At 36.9% G+C, this 26,108-nt stretch overlaps 1 protein-coding gene across 1 annotated transcript in view; it reads left to right on the top strand.

The window, feature by feature from the left end:
• Nucleotides 1–7,765, top strand: part of LOC149140583 (calcium/calmodulin-regulated receptor-like kinase 1) — a 149,267-nt gene extending 141,502 nt beyond the window's left edge. The window contains exons 6-7 of the mRNA XM_089446786.1: nucleotides 6,156–6,359; nucleotides 6,736–7,765. Of these exons, the coding sequence (XP_089302912.1) occupies nucleotides 6,156–6,359; nucleotides 6,736–7,101 (570 nt within the window). The 3' untranslated portion in view covers nucleotides 7,102–7,765. The remainder of the gene's footprint in view (nucleotides 1–6,155; nucleotides 6,360–6,735) is intronic.
• Nucleotides 7,766–26,108: the final 18,343 nt, after the last annotated feature.

Genomic DNA, 26,108 nt, shown 5'->3' with positions numbered 1-26,108 from the left:
CAACATCTGGAACAAATGCAATCACCTTTGAGTATCCCACATATCCTATGAAATGCTTTAAAGATTGAGCTTTTGTTTGTCCAAGTTGAAGCTACTTAAAATTGCAAAAAGACTTTATTTGCTTTACCTCACCTTCAAGTGCTTTTTGAACATAAAAGAGGCATTGGCTAGTATGGTCTCAAGCTAAGTTGCACGAAGCGCTGAAATGTTTTAGAGTTTTTGAAACAGGTATGTTTAGAAACGTCACCTCCCAAAAATGGAAACGTTGGCCGAAATGTCATATATATATAAGTGAATAACACATTATCTTGCAAAAAAAAGGGAATAAGACCCATAGATGACGATTTATAAGGAAAACCAAGTCTATAATAACTCTCATAGATGATTACATGATGGTCGAGTTTCAGTCGAGTTTTAAGTTTTAACCAAGTTTCGAAGTTTCAGGTATGGGTATGGCTTGAAACGCCAGGTTCCTAGAGGTTTCATGGAACATAGGTATCAAGTGATTCATAGTAGGGTTTGAAAAACAACATTGCATCCACATCTGATAAACCTTAACAATCAGTTTTGGGCACAAGTTAGGTGTATTTTGTAGTCCACCAAGCCCATTTATAATATTTGGTTTGCAGATATAGGTCAACTAGTGATTGGGGAGGTGTATGAGCACTTGGACAATATGCTAGGCCAAATCAAAGACATTGTTGAACAAAGAGATACAATCTTGTATGATCACATAAATGCGTGCTCAAAACGTGGGATAATATGAATATTCCACTTCATGCCTTAGTAAGTTAATATATGTCCTTACACCCAGAAATTATTGTCCATCTTGGTTGTCCCAAATAGGACCTAAGGGTGAGGTTAGTAGAAAACCACACATAGATCCAAAGGTCACAAAGTGGGTATATGCTTGCATTAGATAAGTTCATCCTTGATGATGAGGAGTGTGCTCTAGTACAAAATGAATTAAGCAAGTACATTAGTGAACATGGAGTCTTTGCTAATTTGCATGCAATTAAATATCAAGATAGATTAAATCCTATCATATGGTGGCACATATTGTTGGGTATGTGTTATATTCTTTGCATTACTAGTACTGTGCATCATTTGTATGTGTTGGGCACAACAGGTGAGTGATAGGTGGGCAGTAGCACCCCTTGCTCGAGGGTTCTTGGCGAAGCCCCTGATATATTTTTTTGTTTTTTTCTTTGGGCAGTTTTTTGTGTTTGTTTTGATATTTTTCGGCACACGGTTTTCACTTTTGGCGGTTTTGTAGTGCATGGTTTTTTAGCCTATGGATTTTGTAATTCCGGATAAGGAATTTCCGAAGTAAGGTTGTAATCTAATCTAGGTAAATGGATTATGGTTTTGGATGTTACAAGATCTTATATATTGTACTGTAAGTGATGATGTTGATTGATGAAAAAAATTAGAGGTGCAACTCTAAACATTTTGTTGGTTTCTTGGTTAAAGGTTTCTAGGATAAACCTTTGTGTATTATGTATGATTGTCGATGTTTACTTCTTTGTTTATAAATAATTTATGTGTGCATTGCTTACTATAGAGCTTTAGAACTTTCACATGTATGGCATTTGTACCACACATCTACATAAATTGTCATTGAGAGTGCTTCCATGGTCTACTAACGCTTCTTTTACAGAGGTGTTGGAACATGTAATGTCCCATTTTTATTTTCCTCTATAATACAACCAGGGTTATTTTCCTCTATAGTACAACCACGGTGGATTTCCAGGGCATGGGATGGCCAGGTCATGGGAGCAGGATTATGTCATCAGGGATCTAGGGGGAGTTTTGAGGAGTTTTACGAGGTTCGACAGTGTTCGCGAATGTTAGTAGAACTGAACCGGTGATCGAACTGAAAAACCTTGTGGACCGAGAACCAGTCAGAACCAGACCGAGAACTAGTAAAAAATTGGACCAAAAACCGGTTGACCAAAAACATACAAAATATTCAAATTTTAAAGAAAAAAGATATATGCATGTGCATCCATATGAATCCAAACCATTTATATACAAATAAGCAAAAGTTCTCATTTATATAGCATGTAAAGGTGCACATAACCAAAACAAGATTGAGTGCAATCTATCCTTGAACCGAAAATACACCAATGAATAGGCTCTAGATGGCCTCTAGCATCCAAAAAAGATCATGCTACAACAAATACCTACATATCATTAAAATAATTGCATATATTGGGATCTTCGTCATAAATATAACCCTCTAAGCATTAAAATAAGATAGAAAAAACATAGCATGTCAAGTCAAGATTTTGTTTGAGTGATGGGTACATGTTCAGTAGAGTCATGATAGAGGAGTTCGAACCAATGCCACTAACATCAAAGTACATAGAAGGATTGGTGCTCTTTATTAAATATTAGTTCCTTACCCTCATACATGAAAAAATCCAATGAAAACGTTGCAATCCCCACAATCCTGAAATCCTAAAAAATTGTTAAGTTTGCTGGATTTGAGTGAAATCTAAAATTCTACTTTCTCCATATGAAATCCAATGAGGTTGGAACCACTCTCAAACATCTCGAATCATTTCATGGTAATGTTAAAAATTTAAGTAAAGGGATGGAAATGAAAAATGAAGGAGAATAGGACCATAGGCTTGAATAGTAGGCTGGCCTAGGGGACAATTGGAAGTGGGCCAACCAAATGAAAAAATAAAAAATTAGGCAAATCTTTACGATGACTCGGGAACGTACAAACTGCATAGAACCGGTCTTGAATTGGTCGCTTTGGTAGAATAGGCTAGTTCGGTACCGAACCGGCCGGTTCCGTTACAGGCCGGTTCTATTCCGGTTTGGAGGCCTGGTTTGGACCAGTTTTGGGCCAAAATTGGCCAGACTGTCCGGTTGTGATAACACTAGTATTCACTTGGCATTTTCTACCATCAAGAGCAGCTTAGTACATTCTCTTTTGGTTCCATTGCATTATGGTTATTCCCTTTATTACCGAGCATAACTTAATTAATTACGCTCAAGGTGGCATTTCGAAAGGAATATTTGATGGAACACTTTGGTGTAATAGCTCGTTGGAACCGAAACGAGAAGATCTACAAGATGGGATGCTGGGGAGTCGCTTTTAGTGGCCAGAGAGTATGGTGGGTGATTTACCTTTTTCCCAGATTAAAAATGGCTTTAATTAGTCATTTAATTAAAAAGGGGAAAATAATTAATTGGAGGAAAAAGGCTAAAAGTGAATTAAATGAAATAAAATTAAATTAAAAAATCATTTAAGATCAATGTTCCACGGGGATGCGTCCCCCAGGGTCGAGTGCACGCACCCCTCACACTCGAGATGGGGAGTTTCTTGGGGGTGCGTTTCCCCACGCACCCGGGACGGGGAGTCCCTTGGGGGTGCGTTTCCCCACTCACCCTTTTTGGGGAGTCTCGGGGAGACGCAAGGGGGTGCGTTTCCTTAGTGTGGGAGTCTAGACTCCCCAAAAAGGGTGCGTCTGGACGCCCCCCTTGAGTGTAGGAGTCTAGACTCCCTAGGAGTCTAGACTCCCCAAAAAGGGTGCGTCTGGGCATCCCCCTTCAAAAAGGGTGCTTCTAGGAAGCCCCCTTTAAATTTGTCTAATAAGACCCAAATTAAAAATTAAAAACTAAATAAAATAAAAAATCAAAACAATTAAAAAATTTAAAATTAAAACTAAATAGAACAAAAAAATATTAAATAAATAAAAGTCTAATACCTAGGTTGAATAAAATGAAAGTTAAAACTTAAATGGAACACTCATTTTCATTTAGTGTTCAAACTTTGAAAATATACTAGTATGTTTTGCTTTCAATTTAGATTCTAGAATGATGAATGATGAATTTAATTTTTAAATCAATGTAGATTGTAGAATGATGAATCATTGAATGGTGAATGATATGGATCAATGTATTTGAATATTTCATTATTGATTTTTAAATTCTTTTATCGAATCTCATGGTATGTATGAATAATTCAATAATGAGACTTGAGTATGTCATATGAATGATGTATGTATCAAAATGAATGATGAGGATGTATCAATGATTCAATTGTCTATTTAATATTTTTATGCTTTCATTATTGAACAATGAACAATGAATATAAACTTGAATTATATATATATACTTCGACGTCTCCCCGCATCCCCGAAATCTCCCAAAATTTGAGGGTAGTCCTACACGCCCCCCCTGTGCGTCTCCCCGCACCGGAGTCTTGGTGGAACATTGCTTAAGATAACGTTAAAGGGGATCTTTTAGAATAATAATAACATAATAAAATAAAATACTTCTAGAAGATTGAAGATCTATCTATTGGTTCTTTAAAAGGAGGAGGAGGAGGAGGAGATCATTTTAGATCATATTGGTTTTGAGTATTTCTCCTTGGCGTGGATTGGAGAATTCAGTTCTCTACCTTAGTAGCCTCTGGAAGAAAACCCTCGAGTGATTAAGTGAGTGGGCGAGGACCCATCTCTTCCCTTGGTGAATTCATTCAGAATTCATAGGTTGTATTCGGCAGTTCAGTTTATTTTGGAGCCCTGATATAGTTTGTAGCAGATATCTTTGGCTGGCCATTCTCTCATCCGTTTCCACTATTTATGTACTATTTTATATTAATAAAATAAGGCTGAGTTCTTCTGCAAGTTTTTCTTGTCTATTCTTCAGTTGCAGAATATATTTACGTTTTCTGTTAATTTTCTGATTCAGTCTGCATAATTTATCTATCAAGTTGACGACTTAAATTTCTGAATAAATTTTCTGCTAAAATTGTATTTTTGGGATTTTGTAGAACACCTACCTCTTCATCCATTAGCATGAAGAGAAATAGTTTGAATGTAGAGTAGGAAAAAGATTGCTTGATGTGCACTACAGCTTGAGATTGTTGTCTCATTATTGTGAGGTAGTGAAGAATGATATAGCATATATGATTTGGGATGACAATCCAAAGGAGGTTGGTTTAGAGGATGGAGATTTAGTTTTAGAATGCTTGGAGCTTGAACTTTTGGGTGATCATGATGGAACTTATGATGGTGATCTTGCAACAGAGATGCCATCCCCCTTCCAACAGCAGGTTTCTAGATGTATCAGTTTTTCCTTTAGCTTCACAACCACCAGCATTGCACGGGGGTCGTATAACTCGTGGTTGTGTTCCACAACCACTTCCACCTACTTCTACTCTTCTCTTGTTCATAGACCATGGGAAAGAAACTAGAAGTTTCTCTCGGAAGAGAGAAGCTTAGTAGATAGTAGATTTATTTGTCTTTTGTTTAGAATCTATTTTCTAGAACTTAAGAGTACGTTTTCTTTATTATGGCCTTTTTTAAACATTATATGACACTTTGAAGTTTGAACCTACCTTTGAATTGTTGACTGCATATTACAACTCTTTGGTCATGAATATGATGCTCTATTTCATTTCGTGGTTGATGTTATCTGTTACTATTTGTTGATGACAAATGCTTTATGTTCAACCTTGAATGTTGATGTTATGGTTGATCATTTGACGACAATATTATAACTGCTAGATGATTGATGTTATATATCCACTAAATGTTGATGTCTTAATGACCATCATTAATCCAGTGATTAAATCTATGTTTTCATGTTTCCTGCAACTAGTTTGACAATCTGCATGTGTTATATTTGAGCAGAGAATTCCAGGAGTCTCTTATATATATATATATATAAAAGACTCCTGGAATTCTCTGCTCCCAGAAACTGTTGAAAATTGGCAGTTCCCTCTCCTGCTTCCCGCTTTGCTTTCACTCCCAACAACGTAGGTTTACAGTCTAGACAATGCAAACTCAGCTGAATAAAGAATATACTGAGCGATAATTAAAAGATGCAACTTGCAAGTAACTCTTAGTAGGCCTGTCTGTTCTTGTCAGAGGGCATACAACATTTTTATATGTTAACCTTGCACCTTGGCTTCAACCAGCTTCTTTCTCTTAAGAGAAAACATCAATGTTTCTACCTTATCATTTAGAGTGTAAACTCGTGAGACATCACAATATTATTTCAGGTCATGCTCTCATTCTCCATTTTTCCTTTGCCTGCTCCATGTATTAAGTCTTACATGGTACAACTAATTACATGTAATTTTTTGGAATTTGAGACTAATAAGTTGTAAGTGCATTTTGATTGATCAGGTTGCAGATTTTGGGCTTTCAAAGGAGGAAAACTTGGATGGACATGTGTCAGATATTAGAGGAACATATGGATATCTCGACCCTGAGTATATATCAACAAGAAATTTCACAAAGAAGAGTGATGTTTATAGCTTTGGTATCTTACTTTTTGAACTGATCACTGGGAGGAATCCTCAACAAGGGCTCATTGAATATATTGATCTTGTAATCTATTTCATTCACTTGCTCTCTCCTTCTAAAGTTCATTGTTCAATACAGCTTATTTATGTGAAGACTTTTATAGATATATTGGTCTTGCATTTGTATCATCTGCAGCTTTCTTCATATTAAGAGCTAAAGTCGTGGATTAACAATTCCTTAAATGAAGTAGCATGACATGTTCTCTCGTAATTTTTGATTTCATACCATGTATACCTTAACAAGCTTAATTTAGATATTATGTAGATTCTAAACAATCCCATTGCATGCCTACTCTCTGAGATATGTTTGTTTTCAGTGATATAACCAAAAGTTTTGCCTGGTTCTGTCATATGTTTGGATATTCACTGACTGCTACTCTGAAATTCATCATATGAAACAGGCTGCAATCAGTGCAGAAGGAAAATCTGGGTGGGAGGAGATCATTGATTCACGGCTAATTGCGAAATGTAATATGGAAGAAGCTGGTGCGATGGCAGCTACTGCATACAAGTGTGTTCACAAGTCTGCAAGAAAGAGGCCAACTATGAGGGATGTATCTCAGGCTCTTTCCGAAATAGTAAGAAAGAAACGTACTGATAAGCCTGGGAAGTGCTTGAGTATTACAGTTGAGGTAAGCTCTGAAGTTGAGCAGAAGGAGCCTTCAAACGTTGAGTTCGACAATGAAGACGTTACAGCTGATGAAAACTCTGAAGCTGAGGAAATTGACTTTCCAATGGACGAGCTGAATGATGAACATAATGTCTAGTAACGAGAGAAAGGGACGATTACTTTCGTTTGAACATCAGCAAGGACAGTTGTACCTGATGCTTTGATGCATTTGCCTCTTTTCCTGTACTTGCAACTCTCAATAAGTTCTGGTGCCGGAACTTAACATTCAATTATACAGTTTGTATCTCAAGTAACCGATTCTTTCGTTTGTTGAGTGCTTCAACACAATATTAAGATATTAAGGAAGAGTTTTTGCTGCATCACTCTATAGGGTCATGCAGCATGCGGGATAAATCGTTTTTTAATCGGAACAAGTGGGCACATTTCGAATCATTTATTTTCTTCAGCCTAATTGTCAAATTTTTATTTTAACACGATGACAAATTGCCCAAAGACCTCAGATATTCATAAAACAGCCAAAGGAATTATTGTGAGGTTACTCAAGAAGTTTTACTGGTTAGGAGATGTGTAAGCAAGATTGAAATTGTTTGTTTCAAAATTGAGAGAAATTGTTGTTGGCAAGCCATACCACAGGAGGTTGACGATGGTAAGCCTTATGCTTCAACGTCAGTGGATTCTTCTTGAGCGGAAGTAAGACAGTACTTGTTATGCACCTGTGGCTGGCACAAATAAGTCAGTCACCTGGTTTATGTAAAAACTGTGCTTGTTTAAGATGTCCAAAAGGATTGTGTATTTGTAGAGATCTGTTTCCCATAAATCAGTTAACAAAAGCTCATGCAGTCACTGTACCTTAAGTGCCAAGATGATGAATGGGATCCAATCTGTAGTGTGAAAGAGAGTGTAGAGGTTTCAAAATTAGTTTTTCTAGTGATCTTTTATTGAGTGTTGGTGTTCATATTAGGGTGCTTCTATGTTGAATCTGTATGACTGACAAACAATTAAGGGAACTCTTCAGCTTGAACAGCTCTTCGAGCTTGATTTGGACTCTCATGGTCAATGAAGCAAGATTTTTTATCAAACTGTATATAACAAGCCAAGTTGCATGTACTGTTTACTTAACTTTCAATTTCATATATTACAAAGAGTTTCACGTAGTCGAGTTATTTGCTTGCTTATCCATGTTTATGGAGGCTGGATGTTTATGTTAAAGCTAAGTTGATAATGCAGAATTAATGCTGCCTGAGACTAAGGCTAGTTATCTTGGATGTTATGGAGGCACCCTTAAGGAAGTGATTGCCTTTCATGTGCATATTACGTTTCATGCTATTATTGTCTAGAGCAGGATTCTAACAAACTGTTTCCACAAGTTTCCAAAGAGGTCCCTGGGATGCCTTTGTTATTGATCAGGTGTGTACATTATAGGATAAACCATGGAGAAGGCGGAAGCTAGAAATGGTAGATTAAGTTAAAGTTTAAACTATTAAAAAGTTTTGAGAAGGTTTTTCAGCTTAAATCACATTAGAATGTATTTGGTGACACGTTTCGAAACAACGAGTGTGGTTCATCGTCAAGACAAGTTGAAGAATCAAATCCTGGCTGCATGATAAATAGATAGACAAATATATTCAACATTTTTCTCAAAGTAAATAAGTGTGAGACAAAACAGAGAAAAGTAAATGGAAGTTTCGAGCAATAGATAAACGTACTTGCAGGTCCCAAGGATTAGTTCAATTGGTCGGTGCCTTTGTTGCCATGATGTCATTGGTAATCCAGCACACTCTGCATGTCCCTAGTTCGATTCCCTCAAGGTTAGTCATACTATGTTTGTGCTGCCCACTTTACACCTGTTATTATGCTTGGAATGAAGGGAAGTTCCTAGGAGCTTTTTGGGGAGTTATTTTGATGAAAAAAATGTCCCTAGTTTGATTCCCTCAGGGTTAGTTATACTATGTTTGTGCTGCCCTCTTTACACCTATTATGATGCTTGGAATGAAGGGAAGTGCCTAGGAGCTTTATGGGGAGTTATTTCGATGAAAAATAAAGGATAAAAGGTTATGCACATATGTTAACATTAAAGTTAAATCCTTAACACAAACAATTATTGCATGATTAAGGATGAAATAACTCTTAAGGAGAAAATCTCTTGTTGCTTAAATCACTTCAAATTAACATGGATATATGATAGTTTTTTGTTTTGTTTTCTCTTTTGTGCATTGAAAACACTAATGGCTCTAGTAACATAACAAGGGAGGATGTTATCACAATAACCTGGAGACTTGCATCTTAAAGCCTATTTCTAGATCAACAAAATTTTTGGTTAGGATATTGCCATTTAAATCATCTCCATCTCATGTGGGATTTAATCATAACACACATTGTACATAAAAAGTATAATAACATAGAATAAAAGCCTTCATAGCGTCAACTTGCGATTTTGGAAATAATATAGATATAATTGCATGCCAATGACGGTTCACAATGTCCAAAAGGCCATTAATGAAAAGTGAAAGAAGAATATTATAAGAATAGACAAATGGATATTTTTTTTAATTTTGTAACGACATATAATGACCATATTCACATTTTTCATATATATGAACTAGTATTAACATGTTACCTTATTTGGTGATGGGCTGTAATGTTCCTAATAGAAATTTTACAGTGGTAACCAAAGACATCAATCAATTCAATGCAAATAATTTTCAGTAAACACCTATGAAACAAAAAATTCGCTGAGAATGCCAAAATGGACAATTTTATTATATATAGAACTGTTGGAGTACAATGGAAAATGGAAGGAGTGTACCTGGGCTTGCACAAGGCAAGCTACAAGCCTTAGGTGCTCAATGTATCAGTGCCCAACTGTTGTATAAGTCTGTGCTCCAAAAATCTATGCTAGCCCAGTGTTTGTGCACTGCTAGGTGTATTGAGACCTTGATTTGGCTCCTCAGATCTGCCCAGAAAATTCTGTAAAATTAGAGCTGAGATCCTTGTCCAAAACCCAGAAAGGGTTTGCCCTAGTTTTGACCCTCCAAATTCAGTCCCAAATAGCTTGGCCCTTCTCCACAACCAAAAAATTCGACCTGTAGCAGAGAATGATGTTTGTTGCTCCCAAAATGCTAGAAACCTTCCCAAAATTACCTTCCAACCAAAATCTGGACAGCCCAACTCCTCAATCCTTCACCCAAGACTCCCCACACTTAGCACCCACAAGTGACTACGTAGGCCTGTAGATGATGACGCAGTCCCCACGTTCAGAAATTCATACTAAGGGATGGGATTCCTCTTCTCCTGCAAATCCTCCTCCTTTGACTGCAATTTGGCCAAGAAACACCCCAACAACAATGTGATTCCCAACTCCAACACCACACTTCCTCAATAACTGCGTGGCTTCTCCTTCTGCGTCCCCGCTGAACCAAAATGGCGTGATGCATGTGTGATGTCTCTCTTCTAGCCTCCAAACAAAAATAAAATCCTTCCTAGGGTGGAATTCAAGGTCCACTAAAGAAAGGTTGAGCTTCACTCATTGGGAAGCCCTTGTGCTAAGTAGCACTTTTAACTTAGTTGAACAACTAGAATAACAATTGATTATCAAAATGTCAAACAACCCCAAATGATGCTTCTCCCCCCTTGTTTATACTTGTTGGCCCTTGGTCTCATGTGGGTCCCTCCTATGACTTCAACCTCCCTTAGGAAATTCGAACTCTGTACCAAGTGGTGCATATTATTTTGTGGGAAGGTGGCCCCCACATCCCACTAAAAAGATTTCGACCCACATCTCCTAAATATTTTCTCTAAAATTGTCTTTAGGCCAAAAATGACAAAATTTACAAAATTGGGTTCCCCTTCCTTGGTAAAATATTTATGAAGGGACATTACAATCCTCCCCTCCCGGATGTTTTTGTCCCCAAACAATTGCTAGGTTAGATGTTGCAAGATTTGCTCACTTTCCCATGTAGCATCTTCTTCTGGCAAATCTTTCCACTTGATCAAATGCTCTCTGATTACCCAGTTCCTCAATCTCCTCTCCCATGTCTCCAATATGGACTCTGGTGTCAAAACTAAATTCCCCTTGTCATCTAATGGTGGCAACTCAATTGCTACTGTAACCTGCTGCCCAACACCTTTTTTAGGCATGAGACATGGAACACGTTGTGGATTTGGCTCTCTAAAGATAGCTCTAGCTCATAAGCCACCTCTCCGACTCTCTTGATCACCTTATATGGCCCATAAAATCGTGGTCGAAGTTTTTCTGCCCCCTTCTGCTTTAGTGAAGACTGTCTATAGGGTTGCAAACGTAGGTAGACCATGTCCCCCACCTCAAACTGTCTCTCCAGCCTCTTCTTATCAGCATACATTTTTTGTTGCTTTTGAGCCACCTGCAAGTTGTTCTTTAGAGCTCGGAGAATATCTTGGCTCTCTTGAACCCAATCCTTTGCCCTTGGGGCCCTGCTATCTCCAAACATCATATCAGAAAAAGATAGTGCATCATATCCATAGAGTGCTAAAAAATGAGACATACCAATCGACATGTGATAAGTGGTGTTGTAGCAGAACTCTCCTAGATGAAGCCACTTTACTCGCATTATTTGTTTCCCTGTCACAGTTGCGTAGGTACCCTTCCAACCACTTGTTCACGATCTCGGTCTACCCGTCTATTTGTGGGTGATAGCTAGTTTTTGGTGTAAGATCTGTCCCCACCAACCGAAACAACTCCTGCTAGAAAGCCCCCATATGGTTTTGGGAAGATCATGTAATCGGAAGATCTCTCGAAAGAACAACTCGGCCACTTGGGAAGCTCTTAGGGGAATTTTGAGGTCTAAAATGGGTCTCCTAAGAAAAATGTACAAGCAAAACAAATTTTATAAGAACCACTAGGATTCAAGATGATGATGTCAACCATGTGGGATGATTCACCATTTTTGGAGTAAAAAAGTAAAAAAATTTAAAAATACTAAAATAATAAAACTATTTTTTCAACTCGTATTTTCAACTCATTTCCCTAAAGTTTTAATCAAATTTCGAACGGGAGTACTTGTTAGATATAAAATTTAATTCCTCATCCAAGTAGTACCCATGTTGCATACTTTTGATGGACACACGAAAAAATGAGAAATACATGAAAAATGTGATTGCAATCACATTTTCCATGTATTTCTCATTTTTCGTATAGTAGGGTCCATCGAAAATATGCAACATGAGTACTCCTTGGATGATGAATCAAATTTTGCATTCAATGAGTGTTGTCGCTCAAAATTTGAGTAAACCCATAGGGAGATAAGTTGAAAATACGAGTTGACTTTTATTTTTATTTTTTCCCCTCTAAAATTTGATGATGTAATGTAATCTTATTTTATTATTTCCATTATTATTTTGTAATTTCCTTAGGCGGCCCATTTTAGACCTCAAAATTCCCCTAATGTGAGATCTCGATGAGATGGCGAATAAATGGGCGAACTTGGTCAATTTGTCGACCACAACATAAATGCAATCTCGCCTCTCTGCAACTGGGAGCCCCGTGATAAAGTCCATGGACACGCTCTACCACTTCCTCTCTGGAATGGGAAGTGGTTGTAGCAAACCAGTGGGATGTGACAACTCCACCTTGTTTCTCTGACAGTCTAAGCACTCTCACACGTGCCTCAGTATGTCTCCCTTGAGCCCTCGCCATGAGAATCTCTCCTTCATGGCATGACATGCCTTGAGGAACCCAGGGTGTCCTGTTAGAGGGGAATCGTGAGTTTCCTACATAATCCTCTCCTTGAGCTAAGATCCTGGCACCAAGTATATCATGTCCTTATAGTAGATCACTTCATCCATCACTCGAAACATGTCATCCCTGTGTGTGCCATCCAAAATCTCGCTAAGCCTGTCTGTCTTTGGAGTACTCAACCGAAAGTTGAGCCTTCTAGTCATGAGTAACATCAAAGATAGTATTGTGGACCTCCGAAAAAGTGCATCTGCTACTACGTTGTGCTTCCCCTTGACGTACTCAATCTCAAAGTCATAGGCCTGGATCTTTCTCACCCACTTCTGTTGCCGCTCCTCCAATGACTGTTGCTCCAGGAAAAATCGAAGATTGTTGTGGTCAATCTTCACTTTGAAATGGTTGCCCACCAGATACTATCTAAACTTGGCTAGCACATGCATCACGACCAACATCTCCTTGTCATAGATAGGGTACAACCACTCGTGGGATAGCAATTTTGTGCTCTCAAATGCAATAGAATGGCCTCCCTGCATCAACATGGTGTTTAGTCAATTTAGTGTGTCCTAAATTGCTACATAAATTATCAATCCGGGAGTCATAAACTGATGAAGTGTGGTGCATTGTATGTGCAAGACAACCTTTTTCTTACTTTATAGTTTTCAGTTTTTATCTTGTTTTGGGGTTTTGTTCTTGTTGGTCTCCTAAAGTGTTTAATGCAAATGGAAATCCTAGTCTAAGGTTTTAAGAATACTTTTAAAGGTCAAGTATGGATGTAGAATTTAAGACAAGGTTTATGCCTTTTATGGTAATTTCCAAACTTAGCACTTCAAAGATCTCAAAACTTGCTATCTATGAAATTAGAACTTGAAAAAAAGTGTAAACATGCAACTACATAAATCAAGAAAAAGATGAAGCACTGAAAATGAGGTTACTATCTCTGCTGTCCATCTATTTACAGAATTAAAATCTAATAAACTACTGTACTCAAAACCAAAAAGTAAAGAAGCTGAAAACTAGTCACTAATTTCACCCATAATCACAATATTTCATCAATTAACTTCTAAAACGGGGTTAAGCTAAAGACACCGGAAATATCATCATATGGCATGAAAGAATGACATTTAAACTATCTACTTGCAGACTAATGAAAGCAAAACAATTACTTCACCTACAATCACAATAGCTCGCCAATTAACTTCTAAAACAGGGTTAAGCTAAAGGCACCAGAGATATCATCATGCAGCATGAAGAACTGATATCTAAACTATCTACTTGCAAGCTAATGAAAGCAAAATCAAATTACTTCACCTATAATCACAATAGCTTCTAAAACGGGGTTAAGCTAAAGGCACCGGATATATCATCATATAGCATGAAGAACTGATATCTAAATTATCTACTTGCACGCTGATGAAAGCAAAATCAAATTACTTCACCTATAATCACAATAGCTCTCCAGTTAACTTCTAAAATAGGGTTAAGCTAAAGGCATTGGAGATATCATCATATAGCATGAAGAACTGATATCTAAACTATCTAAAAGCAGTAAACAAATCTCACTAAAATCAAAGCATAACAACTGGAATTAAAAGCGAAATTACAACAGAGGAAGCAAGTCTCATATCACCACTTGATGCAAAAACTAAATTAAAAAGCTCGAGCATAACCTATCCTGAAATGCACTGATCAGTGTTAGTGGAAATGATATCAATGCTGCAAAAACATGTACAGGAGTAAAACGATTAATACCATAAACAAAACATGAGAAATGTATAGCTCAAATAAGAGAAAACATGCATGAAAACTATACAAAACAAAAGAAAAACCTCAGCCAGCAGGGGCCCTTTGCACAGCCTTGGATTAACATGCTGTCACTTCAAACCACGCTTTAAACAGTCATATGAAAAAAAACAGAGTTTTTGTATTATGGAACAGAGGATATGTCTCTTGGTTACAATAGAAAAATAACGCTAAAACAACAGTATCAAGACTAACTACTTGCGTTGCAAACGCTTATATTTATAGAGGAAATAGATAACTGTCTTTTGGAGAAAATTCTTCAGCAATGGACATGTGAACAGGTCAGAATCCGGAAGTTCAGCCTCTTGGTTGCCATAAACATTAAATGTACGCAAAGTGGATGTTAGATTGCGTCATGGAGACGACTTGCAGATGGAAAAAATGGATCCATGAATTCAGGAACGGTTTCGGATTTTTTTCACGTGCTGGAACAGAGTCCTAGTTGACGTAGGACTCTCTGTTGACCATCCTTTGACCGATGCCTTTCTTCGCGAATTCGGCTAAGTAGATAGGACCTTGTCCATGTGTGGATCATTTCTGAGCTGCCCATGTGTCTCGTTTCTCCTTTCGACACTTGTAACCTACAAAATAATGAAAACGGTTGCGGAATTGCGAGTTAGCTGTGGAAAGTGGCTACATTCCGTAGCTGATGAACAAAATCTAAATCAAATAGCACACACAAGGATATAGTTTGAAAATCACTCAAATGCACTCCTGAAATCAATATGTAACAACTTTTGATAGCTTATGAGGCACTGATATGGGAAAATAGGAGAGAAAAGGTTTAGGAAAGTATGTAGAAGAGAGGTAGTTCTGGGGCTCAACATATCTCCACTGTGAAGATGTTGCATGTTCTCATGCAACCAAAACTGTGACTATCCTTCCTTTAATTCATTTTCTTTGAGACTTCTGCTAATACATCTAACCTTTTCTTCTTCTTCCTTGGTGTCATTGTCATCATGGGCTTCATCATAAGGCACCTGTATTTGAGGTTGATGAGGGCTCTGCTCAACCTCCTATTCTTCTTCTTCAATTTCCTATTTTTCTTGTGCCACAGTCCTAAATGCAGCATGGTATTTTCATGGATAATTTTTTCCAATTTGTTTTGCTCTTTCAATGTCTCATTTTCCCTTTTGATATGTTTGTTCAGGACTTCTAGTTCATAAAATTCTTGTTTTAATGATTGGATCAAAGTTTCCCGAGCTATGCCATGCTGATTAGATGAAGTTCCTTGTTCTGTTGCAGTCTTTTCCAATGATTCAATAAAATCATACATCTGTTGCTGAGTTTGATCAATTTCAGGTGTGGTCTTTCTTGGACTGATTTCAAGATCTAGTTGAGGAGAAGGAGAATACTGTGGACTATGATCAGGAGGAGTGATTTCTGGTGACTGATCTAGAGTTTCACCTCCCAGGTCTATGAAGTGAGCTCCTTTGATTTGTGTTTTCTTCAATTTTCCCTTTAGTCTAGAGCTCCTTCTTAAACCCTGTGAGCTTGTATCTCCCTTTTCTATACTCTGTTTCTCCTTTCCTTTTTCTTTTGCCTTAGCTAACTGTTCCTTAAGATGAATTAGTCTCTCAGAAAGTACTTGTTCTTCTTTTGAAGAAGGCTCTGGGGTGTGATAAATATCTTCAACATTTCTTTTCCCTTTCTGTTTTACTTGTTTTCTAATCTCAGTCAATGTTTCAGACAACATTTCTTCTTTACTGGTTTCCTTGGTTATACTAGTAGGAGTATCTTGGATGTTTACATTTGTTCTTTTTCTCCTACTTTTTCTTGTTGAGCTTCCCTCAGGCATTTCATGGGGGTCTTGAAATAAATTCCTAATTAGGAATTGTTCCCATGTATCCTTCCTTTATTTCAATTGTTTTCAACTAGAATTTTAATAAGGCCATGATGATAGAGATGAGGCTTCACATCATCTAGATTCTTTTTCACAATGGTAGACATTTTTCTCAAGGTAATCAACAAGAAATAAGGAAGATTGATGGTTTGACTCCCCAAGAAATTTATTAATAATCTTATATGGTACATGTACATAGAACCATACCTTCCTTCACACGTAATGAATTTCTGAATTATCAACAACAGACTAGTCCATTTTTACTTTAGGGCTGAAACAAGAATTCCTCGTTTAAAAATGGATATGTCCATACCTGGGTTACGCAGAATGACCCTCCAAACCTTTTCATCAAAGTCCTTATTCTTAAACCATTGTTCTCCTTCTTGTGGAAGCTCTGTTGTTGCTACAATGGATGACTCTATTACTGGGAATTTGATGTAGCCAATTTCGACTTCCAAGCCATTGAAGGATCTTGCATACGTTTTTGTGACTTTATTATGACCCTTGAACTTCTGAATAAACTGCAACCATCTTGCTTTCCTTAACGTGCTCTTTAGTTGTGGATAACCCTCCATAAATTTAGCTCCATCCAGCTCTGTTCTTACTAGAAGACCCATTCCTCCTTCTTACTTTGAAGATACCTCTATAGATGATGGTTTCACCGGAGTAGAATGGTTATATGAGCGGAAAATGGAAGTGGGCTGCGGGGAAAACCAGTGGTTACAAAGCGGGAAGAATACAGAGCATGCAATGAGAGTGGGTTCACGGAGCAGAGGTCTATGTAAACAAACCCTCAACTGAAAATCGTAAAACTCGGTGTGAAAGTGTGGAGACAGAGTGAGACTGGAAAAACTGAACAGAGTTTGAAATAAAAGGCTGCGGAGTGGACGTTGGTGAATTCATAAAATGACTACGGAGTGGAGCGTCAGAGGAAGAGAGTCGTGGTCAATTGGCTCACGTCTGCATGATTAGTCGTTTCAACAGGTGTAATGCGGATGTATGACTGAGTACGAGTTAAATTCGGAAGAGGATTATGACACTGTTAAAATTTGATGCGGAGGACATGGTGGAGTTAAGGCAGCTATCAAATCAAATCATTACACATTATGGAGCTTGTGATTTACAAACTATAAAAATTACGTGTTTGAAATTCTATTTGAAAATGATTTTGCTCATACCTTGGAATCATACCTCTTTCGTTGGCTAACTTCTGATTGGCTGCCTCTCTAGGTGCTTTTAGGTGCTGACATCTTCAAAAGATTTTCCTCTTCCATACCTGCATCTTTCTTTTATCATTATTTGGCTAATCACTTGACTGTCACTACAGAGTAATAGAGGATTAGCTGTGGAATCAACAATCAGCTGTGGAATTAGTGTTCAGCTGCGAAATCAGAATTCGGCTACGGAAACTGACATAGTGAATATCATATGACTTGGCGAAATGAATGGAGATGGATGGAAATGAGAAATGACTGTATGAATGATACATGGAAAGTTGAACATGAAGATAAATTGAAAGAATTTTTTTGGTGGAATGTGGTGGCGAGATGGAATGAAATGAAATGAAACAACTATGAGTGAAATGAGAGAGATTTTTTTTGGAAAATATAGGGCGTCAGAAGCTTCTAATTTTTGCCCTGTATTTTCTGTATAAGACTGCCAATTAGTGAATGGTTTTTAGGCTTACACATTTTTTTTTAGATGATGATGAAAAGAATAAAGACCAGCCTCATTGCATAATTATCTTGAAAGGTTTTGATAAACTCCTTCTTTGAGAGTGGCTTATGATAGATCTTCAGTCTGTGACCATTCACAATGAGAGGAGTTTGATGCTCATCAATTGTTTTGATTCTTACTGCTCCATTGCCAAAAACTTTTTCAATCTCATATGGCCCAAGCCAATGAGTATGAAATTTACCTTGAAAATCTTTGAACTTAGAATCAAATAGCAATGCTCAATCTCCTTCTTGAAACTTTTTGTCCTTGATGTATTTGTCATGCCACTTAGCTCTTTGATGTTGAGCTAGATCAGTTCTTTGAATTGCTTCTTGTCCGATCTCATCTAGTTCATTCAACTGCTCCAGTTTATGCTTTTGGGCTTCTGATAGATCCATTCCCAATTGAACAACCATCTTGAGGGTCTTAACTTGGAATTGAATGGGGAGAAAAAATTCCTTCCCATAAGCAAGTTCAGAGTGAGTGTGTCTAGTTGTGTTCCTCCATGTAGTTCTGTAGGCCCATAAGGCTTCATGAAGCCTTTCTGCCCAATCTCTTATGTGTAGATGAACAGTCTTGGTAATGATGCATTCAATTACTTTGTTTGTGGACTCCAATTGACCATTTGCTTGCGGATGGTAACGAGTGGACTTTCTATGCTTGACCTTGTACTCTTCCATCAGCTTCTCCATCATTCTGGATGTGAATTGACTTCTTTGATCTGTCACAATTTCTCTTGGAACACCAAAGCGAGTAAAAATATCCTCATAAAGAAAATTAACAATTGAATTTTTAGTAGCAGAAAATAATGCTTTGGCTTCTACCCATTTAGTGACATAATCAATACATACCAATATATACTTTTTCTGTTTGGATGGAGGAATAATAGGTCCAATAAAGTCTAAAGCCCATTTTTCAAAGGGTTTGATGAGTACCTGAGGTTGCAATGGCATCTCATTTGAGGGGGTATGTTTCCCTACTCTTTGGCAGCTGTCACACCTTTTAACATATTATTTTGCATATTTGAAGAGGGACCGCCAATAATATCCTAAAGAAAGGATTTTATAGGCCGTCTTTTTGTCAGCAAAGTGTCCACCGCACGGTTCATCATGACATGCTTTGAGGATATCAGGTATTTCATCTTCCCTGACACACCTTTTGATCACAAAGTCTGGCCCTGTTTTAAACAATTCGTTAGAAATCCATGAATATCTTGAACTCTCCTGAATAATCTTTCTTATTTCACTAGGAAATAAATGTGGAGGTAGTTTTCCTGTAACCAAATAGTTAGCCATATCTGCAAACCAATGAGTTTTAATAGTTACTGCAAATAAGTATTCATCAGGAAACTTATCCTCTACAAGTGAATCTTCTTTGATATTCTGAATCCTAGACAAGAAATCAGCAACTATGTTTTGTTTCCCTGGTCTATCTAACATAGTAATATTAAATTCTTGTAAAATTAGGAGCCACCTTGTAACTCTGCCATTAGTAACAGGGTTGTTCATTAGATATCTAATTGCAGAATGATTAGTATGAATAAAAGTTTCATAGTCTGTTATATAATGTCTGAACTTATTAATTGCATGAACAACAAATAAGAACTCTTTTTCAGTCACAGTATAATTCAATTCAGTGGGAGTCAAATTTTTACTGGTATAGTAAATGGCATAAGGAACCAAGTCTTTTTGTCCCAACACAACTCCTAGAGCTGTATCTGAAGCATCTGTAGAAATATGGAAAGGAAGTTTCCAATTTGGTCCTCTCAAAATAGGTGCTTCAGATATTCTTGTTTTCAGAGCTTCAAATGTTGATTAGAAATCAGGACTCCATTTGAATTCACAGTATTTTGTAAGCAATTTGAAGAGTGGAGATGCTATTTTGGTAAAATTTCCTATAAATCTTCTATAATATCTGGTAAATCCTAGAAAACTTCTAACATCTTTTTGACAATTTGGAATAGGTAACTTGGAGATGACTTCAACTTTTGATTTATCAACTTTAATCCCATCCCCTGAAATATGATGTCCCAAAACAATACCTTCAGTAAACATAATAAAGCATTTTTCATGGCTTAATGAAAGGTTTGTTTCTTTACATCTTATGAGGACTTTTTCCAAATTTTCTAAGGCCTCTTCAAATGTGTTATCATAGACTGTAAAATCATCCATATATACCTCTACACAATCATGGATTAGATTAGAAAAAATTCCTAGTACTGCTCTTTGGAATGTTGCTGGTGCATTGCATAATCCAAAAGGAAGCACTTAGTAGGCAAAAGTTCCCCATGGACAAGTAAATGTGGTTTTATCCTGATCTTCTGGTGCTACCTGAATTTGATTATAACCAATAAAACCATCAAGAAATGAAAAGTACTTTTTGCCTGCTAATGTATCTAATATTTGATCGATAAAGGGCAAAGGGAAGTGATCATTCAAAGTTGCTTTATTCAATTCCCTATAATCAATGCACACCCTCCACTTACCATTCTTTTTGGGTACTATCACCAAGGGAGAAACCCATCGGCTATCTGAAATTGGGTAAATGAAGTTCACATTGAGTAGTTTTTGGAGCTCTTCTTTCACAATCTCCCTAAGATTTAGATTCATCATTATCTCAGGTTGTCTAATTGGTCTACTGTTTTCCTCAATATAGATATGATGGATGCAAGTTTTAGGGTCAATACCTTTCATATCAATATACTCCCATGCAAATGCAGCAGAATTCTTTTGCAAGATTTTGGTTAGCTCTTCCTGTTGTAACTTTTCCAAATTTTTGTTAATATTCAATGTTTTACCTAGAAAGCTTTCAACTGCAAAACTGCCAAACTCTTCCATAGAGTAGAGAGACATTTGCCTTGATGGAAAATATCCAATATCAGAATCTAACTAAAATTGTGTGTGATCATATTCTGAAGATGTTTCAAACTTTTCTAATGTATTCAAGATTTGACTATCTTCACTAGCTTCAGAGAGAGTAAAGACAATTGTATAGTATCTTTATCATCGACCCATTCATTGTATCCTACTTCTATAATTGCTTTTGCTGGAGGATACAAAGTGAATTTCTTTGTTGAACTACCATCGGAAATGTACATGTACCCAAATCTACAACTAATAAAAGCATCAACTATGGCTAACCAAGGTCTTCCTAAGATGAGTGGGTGCCCTCCTAGATCACTCTTGGGAGTCAAAATCATGAAATCTACTGGATATTCCCAAGAATCTAAGGAGACCAAAATATCTTCTAGTACACCATCTGGTTTGATTACTGATCTATCTGCAAGTTGCAGTAAGGTAGGTGTAAAAAGAAGATTAAGAAGTTTAAGCTGTTCCATAGTCTGTCTACTCATAATGTTTATAGCAGCCCCTAAGTCAATCAATGTATTTGGAATTTCTATCCCATTTATGTGTGTGTTGACAATTGGACTACCTGGATCCACATATTTCTGCATGGTAGTCTTTCCGATCATGACATCTGCTATTTTTCCTACCAGGTGGATTCTTTTTGTGTTTCTTGGTTTCCTACCTGGTCTTTTGATACTCAACTCTTTTATTGTTTTTGCTACAATAAGAATCTCTCTAATGGCTTGTAGCAAGGGAATCTTGATATAAACATTCTTTAATTCATCTATGAAATCATAGTCAGGCAACAAGATTTGTTTTTCCATCCCTTTGTCAATTTGTAATCTTTCAGGAAAAGGAGGTGTGGATGTAGATAAAAGTTGCTCAACTACAGGAGTTGTGGGGGTTGACTCTTTTTCTTTTTCTTTTTGAATGGTTGGGTTCTAAAGGGATGCTTCTTCAAAACTTTTATTGACTTTCAGAGAATCCTCCTCAGAAACATCTTTCTCTTGAACATCTATAGAAGGTTTTTCCCTTTCTAAAATCCTACAAGATCTAAGTTGAACATCATTAAGATCTAGAGGAACAATCATGTAGGTAGGAAATTGTTGTCCTTCTATTATGTATGCATTTTGAGAGTTTTTTTTTTGGGATTTGGTAATGGTTGGACAGGTAGTTGATTTGGCTTCTGTTGAAATGGAAGCAAGAGTTGAGGATTTTGATTTTGTTGAGGAGGTTGTTGTCGTGGAAATGGCAATGAAAGTTGTGGGCTTTGATTTGGAAGTTGCAGATTTTTTTTGTTGATTTTGTGGGAAAGGATAGCCCTGATAAGATGGAGGATATTGATAATATTGAGCAAATCTCCCATAAGGATTTTGTACCCCTTGTGCCCATGATTGAGATTGATACTGATTTTGAGGTTGGTGGCAAGGTTGTTGCTAAGAATTCCAATTTGGTGGGGGTTGAAAATTCATAGGATTGTTAAATCCTTGATTTTTTTGCCCTTGCCAAGGTCTTCTTGAAACAAAACAAAGAGATTTTACTGAATTTGGGTCCTCCTAAAAGACAGCTTTGAGTCATGGGATTGAAGGACAATCCTTGGTCTCATGACTTTCTGAGCAAATCATACATGTTTCTACAACTTTTGCATCCAAGGGACATTCCCTTAGAGCATGTTTCTTTCTACATTTTTGGCAAAATATGGCTAATGCATTAGCTTCAGTTTTTTGCTTGTTTTGAATTTTGAGGGTGTCTAGTTGTTCACTAAGGCTCCCTAGAATGTTAGTTTTGAACTCATCAAGCATATTGCCAATCTTTGCCCTACTTATGGACTTAGTTGCAGATTTTTTTTCTCTAATAAAAGAAGGATCTCTAGGCCCTTTTCCAGTTTTAGATTTCCCCTTGAGAGATGGACACATAATTCTGCTATGTCATGTAGTGGAAGTTGAGAAATGTCTCCCTTCCCCATCATGTTTAAAATATCTATCCATTCATCTCTAATGGCTTTCAAGGTTTCCTCATCTAAATCATTCATTTTTTCTCTCTTTAAGTTGTATTGAAATATTTCAAGTAAATCCTCCAATTTCTCATCTTCTTTTTGCATCATTTTGAATACCTCGTCCTTATGATTAGTGGGCATACAATAATCCAGATATTTATCCAAAAATGTTTGCCTCGTATCATTCCAAGTCCTAATTGATTGGGTGACTAATCCCATGAACCATTTCAGAGTAGCCCTTTTCAATGTTAAAGGAAACAATTTGAGTTTTTGAGAGTCTTCTAGATAGTCATAGGTTTGACATAAGACTTCAAACTCAAATAGAAATGTCTCAGGATCCTCACTTCACAATCCATAAAAGTTTGGGAGGACAGATGGTGAAATGTTTTTCATTGTTGTATGGGTTTCCTCATCGACTATAGGGAATCCAAATGAGTTATCTCCTTCCCTATTTCCCCCATTATTACCTCTACCTCCTCCATTGTTACCTCTACCACCACCTCCATTATTTCCTCTACCTCTACCTCTACCCCCTCCTCCAAATAGTGAAAATTCTCCATCTTGTACTTCTTCTGCCATGATAGTTTCCTCAGAGTCTTCTGGTTCTTCTATTAATGGCTGATGAGAGAGAGTCTCTACCTCTTCTTCTTCTCTAGGTGATTCTACTTCTTTTACTGCAATAGGTTCCCCTATAGAGGTGAAGAAGGGTTCTTCTCCTTGGTCAGATTTAGTAGATAGTGTGGGAGAATCTTTTAATTCAGTTGCTGCCCCTTGAATTCCAGGAATCTTAAGGCTGGGAGTATGAGTTTGGGATGGAGGTGTATCTTGTCTATTCCTTGAAGTTGTTGGAGTTGTAAAAATCGAACTTTTGCCCCTAGCTATAAACCTTCCCCTAGAATCTCTTTCTCTATGCATGTTTGTTTGTTTGTTTTTTTTTAATTGGGCTAATAATCCTTTTTTTGATCTTCCAGATCACACTAGGTGTAAGAAGACATCACACTCAGGAAATTATTGAACTAATAACTCTCTTTTTTGATCCTCCAGATCACACTAGGTGCAAGAGGAGAGCATACTTCAAGAAATTATTAATTTTTCCCTATATTTTTTTATTTAATGTAAGAGATAGGCTACCTAGTTACACTTTCTCGAAAATGGCGCCAAAATGTTTAGTCAATTTAGTGTGTCCTAAATTTCTACATAAATTATCAATTCGGGAGTCGTAAATTGATGAAGTGTGGTGCACTGTATGTGCAAGACAACCTCTTTCTTACTTTCTTGTTTTCAGTTTTTATCTTGTTTTTGGGGTTTTGTTCTTGTTGGTCTCCTAAAGTGTTTAATGCAAATGGAAATCCTAGTCTAAGGTTTTAAGAATACTTTTAAAGGTCAAGTATGGATGTAGAATTTAAGACAAGGTTTATGCCTCTTATGGTAATTTCCAAACTTAGCACTTCAAAGATCTCAAAACTTGCTATCTATGAAATTAGAACTTGAACAAAAGTGTAAACATGCAGCTACATAAATCAAACAAAAGATGAAGTACCGAAAATGAGGTTACTATCTCTGCTGTCCATCTAATTTCAAAATTAAAATCTAATAAACTACTGTACTCAAAACCAAAAAGTAAAAAAGCTGGAAACTAGTCACTGATTTCACCCATAATCACAATATTTCGTCAATTAACTTCTAAAATGAGGTTAAGCTAAAGACAACAGAAGTATTATCATATGGCATGAAAGAATGAATTTTAAATTATCTACTTGCAGACTAATGAAAGAAAAACAATTACTTCACCTACAATCACAATAGCTCGCCAATTAACTTCTAAAACGGGGTTAAGCTAAAGGCATGAGAGATATCATCATGCAGCATGAAGAACTGATATCTAAACTATCTACTTGCAGGCTAATGAAAGAAAAATCAAATTACTTCACCTATAATCACAATAGCTCGCCAATTAACTTCTAAAACGAGGTTAAGCTAAAGGCATCAGAGATATCATCATATAGCATGAAGAACTAATATCTAAACTATCTACTTGCAAGTTGATGAAAGAAAAATCAAATTACTTCACCTATAATCACAATAGCTCGCCAATTAACTTCTAAAACGGGGTTAAGCTAAAGGCACTAGAGATATCATCATATAGCATGAAGAACTGATATCTAAACTATCTAAAAGCAGTAAACAAATCTCACTAAAATCAAAGCATAACAACTGGAATTAAAAGCTAAAGTACAACAGAGGAAGCAAGTCTCATATCACCACTTGATGAAAAAACTACATTAAAAAGCTCGAGCATAACCTATCCTGAAATGCACTGATCAATGTTAGTGGAAAATATATCAATGCTGCAAAAACGTGTACAAGAGTAAAACGATTAATACCATAGACAAAACATGAGAAATGTACAACTCAAATGAGAGAAAACATGCATGAAAAATATACAAAACAAAAGAAAAACCTTAGCCAGCAGGGGCCCTCTGCACAGCCTTGGATTAACACGTTGTCACTTCAAACTACGCTTTAAACAGTCTTATGAAAAAAACAGAGTTTTTGTATTATGGAATAGAGGATATGTCTCTCAGTTACAATAGCAAAATAACGCTAAAACAACAGTATCAAGATGAACTACTTGCATTGCAAATGCTTATATTTATAGAGGAAATAGATAACTGTCTTTTGGAGAAAATTCTTCAGCAATGGACACGTGAATAGGTCAGAATCTAGAAGTTCAGCCTCTTGGTTGCCATAAGCATTAAATCTACGCAAAGTGGATGTTAGATTACATCATGGAGATGACCTGCAGATGGCAAAAATGGATCCATGAATTCAGGAACGGTTTCGTTTTTTTTCACGTGCTGGAACAGAGTCCTAGTTGACGTAGGACTCTCTATTGACCATCCTTTGATCGATGCCTTTCTTCACGAATTCGGCTAAGCAGATAGGACCTTGTCCATGTGTGGATCATTTCTGAGCTGCCCATGTGTCTCGTTTCTCCTTTCGACACCTGTAACCTACAGAACAATGAAAACGGATGTGGAATTGCGAGTTAGCTGTGGAAAGTGGCTACATTCCGTAGCTGATGAACAAAATCTAAATCAAATAGCACACACAAGGATATAGTTTTAAAATCACTCAAATGCACTCCTGAAATCAATATGTAACAACTTTTGATAGCTTATGAGGCACTGATATGGGAAAATAGAAGAGAAAAGGTTTAGGAAAGTATGTA

The sequence above is a fragment of the Pinus tabuliformis genome, chromosome X (assembly GCF_031772625.1).
Source record: "Pinus tabuliformis cultivar Carrire ecotype Pingquan chromosome X, CPIR1, whole genome shotgun sequence".
Lineage (NCBI taxonomy): Eukaryota > Viridiplantae > Streptophyta > Pinopsida > Pinales > Pinaceae > Pinus > Pinus tabuliformis.
Note: the sequence above shows the minus strand (reverse complement) of the source record. Positions and strands in the feature narration are given on the sequence as shown.